The sequence below is a fragment of the Carica papaya genome, chromosome 9, assembly GCF_054855325.1.
Source record: "Carica papaya isolate Zhongbai chromosome 9, ASM5485532v1, whole genome shotgun sequence".
In the NCBI taxonomy this organism is placed as follows: Eukaryota; Viridiplantae; Streptophyta; class Magnoliopsida; order Brassicales; family Caricaceae; genus Carica; species Carica papaya.
The window spans coordinates 34,745,009-34,752,414 of NC_142317.1; the positions used below are offsets into that span (position 1 = coordinate 34,745,009).

A 7,406-nucleotide genomic window follows, 5' to 3' on the forward strand; every position below is an offset into this window, starting at 1 on the left:
TTAAAGTTCGTAATATAATTAATTAAGGGTGCTCGTTAGTTTAGAACTTAACTTAATTACACTAAACTAAGAATTAAATAAAAAAACGAATGTTTAAACTCGAATAAATAAGTGTAGTAGTTTTTCGATACAAGTTAAGTGTGTATATATATATATATATATTTTGTTTCTTAAAATATATATTTATTTTATATTTACGAAAAATTTATTATACTATAAATACACTAAAATATTTTGTATTACGAAGGTGATATAGTAGTTTATATAAGATTCTTGTTGACAATGATGATGATGATGATGATATATACATGTAAAATAGAGATTGAAGTTGGCACGTGAATGATCTCTCGACCTTATTTATTTAAGGGTCCATGAAGTAGATATTTGATAACATTATGAAAGGGAAATGCATTTTTTTTTTAGGAAGTTGATTCCTTTCTCATATTTCATGTGTTATATATAGATTTAGTGCTTGAATCAAGAGTCTCTCTCTCTCTAGATATATATATATATATATATCTCTACACACACACAACCCTAAAATAAATAAAGTATGTTTCTGCATGCACGGACGGTCCAGATTGAATCGCGCATGGACGGCTCAGATTGAATCGCGATGAACAGTTCAGATTCATTCTTTATTTAATCGCGATCGGACGGTACAGATTAAAAGCGATTGACGGCCCAGATCAAAAGCGGATGGGTATAAATAATTTCATCCGCACCAAAACCCTAACCCTAGCTGCCAGAGCCCCTCGCCGTAGAAGACATCCTAGCCGCCGAGGAGCCGACTGTCGCCACCCGCCGCCGTACTGGAGCAATTTTCGGCCACCAAACGAGATACATATTCTACCATTTGTTCAGAATTTGATTCTAAACCCACCTATGGCCAAATCGGAGCGAAAGCACCGGCCAATTGGTCAGAAAAAGCCGTCAAACCTCAGCGGCACTGTCGCGTGGTGTCTCGATTTTTGCATCCGATGAGACTATTTTCGATTCCCGTTCGATGTAATTTTTTCACTATTGTGATAACCGTTTCTTTTTCTACAGGTTGGCCGGAGCAAAACACCCAACCACGACGTGAGCCGGAGGAACCGCTGTACCGGAGAACCCCACCGCCAGTAAGTTTCGATTTTCTGTCTTTTTTTTATCCACCGAGGACCCTAAGTGTATTTTCTCACAGGAACAGATGAAAGTTTGGTTGAATTCGGCCTTATGAATCAAATTCTGTAATATTGTTTAATATTTTTAAATTATTATGTAAAAAATAATAATCTTAATATTTTATTTTATTTCTTCACTCAAATTATTATATATATATATTTTAAATTTCCACTTAGTTTAAAGACATAAACTTTAAAAAAGTTTTGACTATTAATAGTTGGTGCATTGCATGCATATACATATACATATATATATATACCTTAAATTTTATTTTATTAATATATGGATTTATTTAAATTAATTACAAAATGATTAATATTTTTTGATAGTGTAGCTTTTGTAGGGTGAGGTTTATACCCTAATTTCACTCATAAGATTATTATGCTTATACTTCACTTAATAATATATAGTATAATAATACCAAATCTATAAATATTTTGTGTGTGTGTGTGTGTATATATATATATATATATATAATAAAGCTCACTGCTGAGTTTAAAAATAAATTATCAAGAAGATTATTCGTCCACGTGTCAATCTCTCATTGGAAAATGTTGGAAGAAATGGGACCCACCGTTTTCCATTTCTCATTATTTCCCTCTCACCTACCTCGTGTGCTGTGTGCTGTGTGTTATCGGAACTTGCCTCTGTCCTGCAAATTAAATGAAAGAAAACCCTCGTCAATGGGGCACTGAAGCAGGTCGTCCTACGTGGGACTTCTTCTTCTTCTTCCTCCTCCTCCTCCTCCATGAACACTCCTCCCTCAGTCACCCACTACTGGTTTTTTTTATTTTTATTTTTTACTTTAAAGATAAAAGCTTTTGGGATTTTCTTTTAACTTTCCAGGAAGGCAAACACAACCTTCAAACTAGATTTAATAATCCCTTTGACGTCCACATTGTAAAATGTCAGATTCCTTGTCTTATTTTGGCGGTAATTTTCTAATTATCTGCAAAAAAAAACTTACATTTCCCGCTATCTTTTATGTCATTTCCTGACACTAATCCTCCCTCAAAAGACTGAACCAAAAAAAAAAAGCAAATTTTTATTTTTTATTTTGATTACCCAATGCAAACAAATTGGGTTTTGTTTTGGGTGTCTCTCTCACATGCTATTCTAGAGAGAGAGAAAAGTATAGAGACAAAGTCGCAAAAAGGCGCTTCCTTTATGGGTTTCGTTGTCACTCTCAGTAAAGAGTGTTAGGGTTTTTGGTCCATTTGAATAGATAAATGGATAGTTACTCGGGGTTTTCTTGTCCTAAAAATTACTTTTTGATAATTAGCCATTAATACGAATACCCATTTCTCATTCTTCATGGATTTTTCTAGCTCAGTGTACCACCGTATAGTACTTGGGTCATCCTCTCTACTTGCAGTTAGCCTATTTGTTGCCCAGCTCTTTAATGTCTAACCAACTCGTTTTGTTACCTTCGAGCTTGGTCTTTCTTAAGAGAGTTTTTACTGAGCCGGCATTGTTCTTTCGAAGTGGGAACTTGGTAACAAGTGTTGTACTTTCTGTATGTAGATCTCTGAATGGGACCTATAACTCTTTCTAGTTCATCTATCCCATTTAATGCTTTGAGTTGTGTAGTTGGAGATTTTTCCTACAAGCCCTGTCTTCACTGCTGATTCTTTTTGGAAGCAGACTCAGTTCCTTGAAGAGCTGGTCTCTCAAGATTTAGCTTCAGCATAAGGTAATGTGCCAAGTTGATGTGCAAATTTGAAGTTTTTGCAGTTGAATTTGTGAATCTTGGCCGAAATAGTGGGTTTAGGAGCTTTAGAAGCACATTTTTTCGGCGGTGTTGAGGGAAAAATTGTTGCGTCTTTCTTGTTTTTACTGTCGTCTCTGTCGCATTCATCTGGGTCTGCTGCAATATCTGGTTTATAGGGTGAAGAGGTTCTGTCTGTTCTGGAAATTGTGCATTCATTAGTCGAGTTTTGGAGAAGTAATATGAAACTATTTAAGCTTTTGGTGCTTTCCCTGTTTATCATCTCTGCCGTGGGACAACTTCCTTCTCAGGACATTTTGGCATTGCTTGAATTCAAGAAGGGAATCAAGCATGACCCTACTGGCTTTGTCCTTGATTCATGGAATGATGAGTCCATTGACTTTAATGGATGCCCTTCATCTTGGAATGGGATTGTCTGTAATGGTGCAAATATAGCAGGCGTTGTGCTGGATAACTTGGATCTTTCTGCAGATGCAGACTTGAGTGTGTTTTCAAACCTCACTATGCTTGTTAAGCTCTCAATGGCTAACAACTCTATATCAGGCACATTGCCTGATAATATAGGTGACGTCAAGAACCTTGAGTTCCTAGACTTGTCTAACAATCTCTTCTCCTCATCGTTGCCACCGGGGATTGGTAAACTAGACAGCTTGCGAAATCTTTCATTAGCTGGAAACAACTTCTCGGGTGAAATTCCTGATTCGATTTCAGCGATGACTTCCATCCACTCTTTGGACATGAGCAGGAACTCCTTGTCCGGTCCACTGCCAATATCGATTACAAAGTTGTATAATCTTCTTTATGTTAATCTGTCTTCAAATAGGTTTACTGGCAGAATCCCGGAGGGGTTTGAGAGCATTTCAGGTCTTCAGGTGCTTGACTTGCATCTGAATATGTTTGATGGTCATCTAGATGGGGAGTTTTTCCTTCTCTCAAATGCCAGTTATGTTGATTTTAGTGGAAATATGCTAGTGAGCTCTGGTTCTGAGAAATTATTACCAGGTATCTCCGAGAGTATTAAGTACTTAATTCTCAGCCATAACCAGATTAATGGGTCATTGGTAAGTGGGAGTGAACTGCTGTTTGAGAACTTGAAGGTGTTGGATCTGAGCTACAATCAACTGTACGGGGAATTGCCTGGTTTTGACTTTGCTTATGATCTTCAAGTGCTCAAGCTAAGCAACAACAAATTTTCAGGTTTTGTTCCTAACAACCTATTGAAAGGGGATTCTTCACTTCTAACTGAACTGGATTTGAGTGGCAACAATCTCTCAGGTATGTCCTTAACTACTAAATTTTTCCCATGTTTATGAGGTACTAAAATCTTAATACATTAAGCTCCATTCACTTTGTCTTATTCCCTAGTAAGTATTATTCATATGGATAACATGATTGTTTCTTTCAGGGCCAATAAGTATAATTATGTCAACAAATTTGCGCATCCTCAATCTCTCCTCCAACAGGCTAACCGGTGAACTGCCTCAGTTGACTGGAAATTGTGCAGTTCTTGATCTATCAAATAACCAGTTTGAAGGAAATCTGACCAGAATGATGAAATGGGGAAACATTGAGCATCTTGACCTCAGCCAGAATAGATTAGCAGGGTCATTCCCAGAAGTTACAGCTCAATTTTTGCGTCTAAATCATCTGAATCTCTCTCGCAATGCCCTTAGTGGCAATATTCCAAAAGTTATTGTACAGTTCCCAAAACTTAGAGTCCTTGATATGAGTTCCAACCAGTTTGATGGTCCTATTCTAAGTGGATTACTCTCTATGGCCACTTTGCAAGAACTCCATCTTGAAAACAATTTCCTGACAAGTGCTCTTGAGCTCCCACTTTCTTCTTCACCAAAAGCCAATCTCCAGATTCTTGATCTTTCTCACAATCGACTCAGTGGATATTTTCCTGATCAATTTGGATCGTTGACTGGACTTCTGATGCTCAATCTTGCAGCAAACAATTTCTCTGGTTCTCTGCCCACTTCAATGGCTGACATGGTCTCCTTAACTTCATTAGATATATCTGAAAATCATTTTACTGGTCCTCTACCCAACAACTTGTCCAGCAACATTGAGAGCTTTAATGTTTCACACAATGATCTTTCTGGGGTAGTTCCAAAAAATTTGAGGAAGTTTCCTGCCTCTTCTTTCTACCCTGGAAATACTAGGCTACATTTACCAAGTGGTTCTCCCGGATTGGATAATTCCACTACTGAAAGTTCCAAGAGGAAACCGATAAACACTATTGTTAAAGTGGTAATAATAGTTTCATGTGTGGTTGCTGTTATCATTTTTATCCTGCTTTCTATTTTCATACACTACATCCGCATATCAAAAAGAAACCGATCAGAACATGTTACAGCAAAAGATATTCACAGGAAAACTCCAACACACTCTTCTGGAATCAGTGGAACTGATAGTAGAGGTGGTTTGATTGTTTCAGCCGAGGATCTTGTTGCTACCAGGAAGGGATCCTCATCTGAGATTATTAGTCCAGATGAGAAATTGACAGTAGCAACTGGCTACTCTCCATCAAAGAATAGCCGTTTGTCTTGGTCACCAGGCTCTGGGGATTCATTCACTGCTGAATACTTAGCAAGACTGGATGTCCGATCACCAGATCGATTGGTTGGTGAACTATATTTTCTTGATGATACACTCACATTGACACCTGAGGAGCTGTCAAGGGCACCTGCTGAAGTATTGGGGAGAAGCAGTCATGGAACTTCTTACAGGGCAACACTGGATAATGGGGTGTTCTTAACTGTAAAGTGGCTAAGGGAAGGAGTAGCAAAGCAAAGAAAAGATTTTGCCAAGGAAGCAAAAAAATTTGCAAACATTAGGCACCCAAATGTTGTGACCTTGAGAGGATACTACTGGGGACCCACCCAGCATGAGAAGCTTATTCTTTCAGATTATATCTCACCTGGAAGTCTAGCAAGCTTTCTTTATGGTAAGCTTCTATCCTGTCAGCAGCTTAATGTCTATTTTTTCTGAATTTATTATGATTTTCCAAAACCCAGCTGTTGAAAACCCTTCTACTCAGTGTCTTAATTACTACCATATCCTATGGATTTTCAGCACCTTTATAACTTGAGACACACTTTTGAAGGAGCTTCACATGCTTCATTTTGTCTTCCTTAAACATGTATGTATGACATTAACGAAGTCTAGAAGTTATATAACCCATCAAAGTATGTATTCAACTGGGAGTAGGCTAACACTCAAATAACCTCTTTGATAATTATTATTCTCTATATATACTGATGAGATTCTTTTATGGACTGGGTACCTCTTTCTGATTAATCTGACAGACTGCATTATTTGATTTTTCGTGCAATTATAATTTCTCATTTTGCTGCCGGAACATGATTTTTTAGTGGAAATAAAGTATCTGCTTGTGCATTCTGACTTTCTGCACCTAATCTTTGTTTAGCTACTAATATTTTGGAATTCTTAGATCGTCCTGGAAGGAAAGGTCCCCCATTAATCTGGGGCCAGAGGCTCAAAATAGCAGTTGATGTTGCACGGGGCCTGAACTATCTCCATTTTGACCGAGCTGTTCCACACGGTAACATCAAAGCAACCAACATCTTGTTAGATGGACCTGACATGAATGCACGTGTTGCTGATTACTGCCTCCATCGACTCATGACACAAGCTGGCACCCTTGAACAAATTCTTGATGCTGGGATCCTGGGTTACCGTGCACCAGAGTTGGCTGCTTCTAAGAAACCGATGCCTTCTTTTAAGTCGGATGTTTATGCCTTTGGGGTGATACTTTTGGAACTTCTAACTGGAAGATGTGCTGGAGATGTGATTTCTAGTGAACAGGAAGGAGTAGACTTGACGGATTGGGTGAGGTTGAGAGTGGCAGAAGGTCGTGGGGTGGAATGCTTTGATTCTGCTTTAAATCCGGAAATGGGTAATCCGGCTTCCGAAAAGGGAATGAAGGAGGTCCTCGGAATAGCTCTGCGATGTATTCGATCTGTTTCAGAGAGGCCAGGCATCAAGACCATATATGAAGATCTGTCATCCATTTGATATTTTTATGTGGATTAAAAATTTTCCGGGAATTCAGAATCTCACTGGTCTCCCTTGTCAAATGTTTGATGTAGGCATTTCAGAGGTTTAGCTCAATGTTAATTAACCATTTGTTGTATAAATGGATCATAGTTTGAATCTATGCAAAATCTTCAAATGTTCTTCAGTCTTCCATGGCTTAAAAAAGGCTCTTATCTCATATGGTAGTATTTCATGGATTTGGATGGAAGTTTACTTTGACATGTGTAAAAATAATAAAGCAAATTAGGTGATACACAGAACCTGGGTTCACCATGTAAGTATTGGAGAAGGTTGACAGGCTAGAGAAGAGATTTGGGTGTTGTAGTAAATTTTTTATTTTATTCGAATAAATTAATATTTATTAATTATATGATACACATAAAATAATTATAATATAATATAAAGGGTATATAGTGAAACACCATACAATTTGTGAGGAATAAAATCT

The 7,406-nt window shown here is 37.6% G+C and overlaps 1 protein-coding gene across 1 annotated transcript; it reads left to right on the forward strand.

Annotated features, from left to right (window-relative positions):
• Positions 1-1,779: 1,779 nt before the first annotated feature.
• On the forward strand, positions 1,780-7,103 carry GHR1 (Leucine-rich receptor-like protein kinase family protein). Its single transcript, XM_022032766.2, has 3 exons — positions 1,780-4,168; positions 4,299-5,846; positions 6,354-7,103. Exons 1-3 carry the CDS (start codon positions 3,115-3,117, stop codon positions 6,935-6,937), a joined length of 3,186 nt encoding a protein of 1,061 aa, XP_021888458.2. The 5' UTR covers positions 1,780-3,114; the 3' UTR covers positions 6,938-7,103.
• The last annotated feature ends 303 nt before the right edge of the window (positions 7,104-7,406 follow it).

Coding starts and splice junctions, on each gene's coding strand:
- GHR1 (XM_022032766.2), top strand. CDS start 3,115: ATGAAACTATTTAAGCTTTTGGTGCTTTCCCTGTTTATCATCTCTGCC. Junction 4,169..4,298: donor GAGTGGCAACAATCTCTCAG/GTATGTCCTTAA, acceptor TGTTTCTTTCAG/GGCCAATAAGTATAATTATG. Junction 5,847..6,353: donor TCTAGCAAGCTTTCTTTATG/GTAAGCTTCTAT, acceptor TGGAATTCTTAG/ATCGTCCTGGAAGGAAAGGT.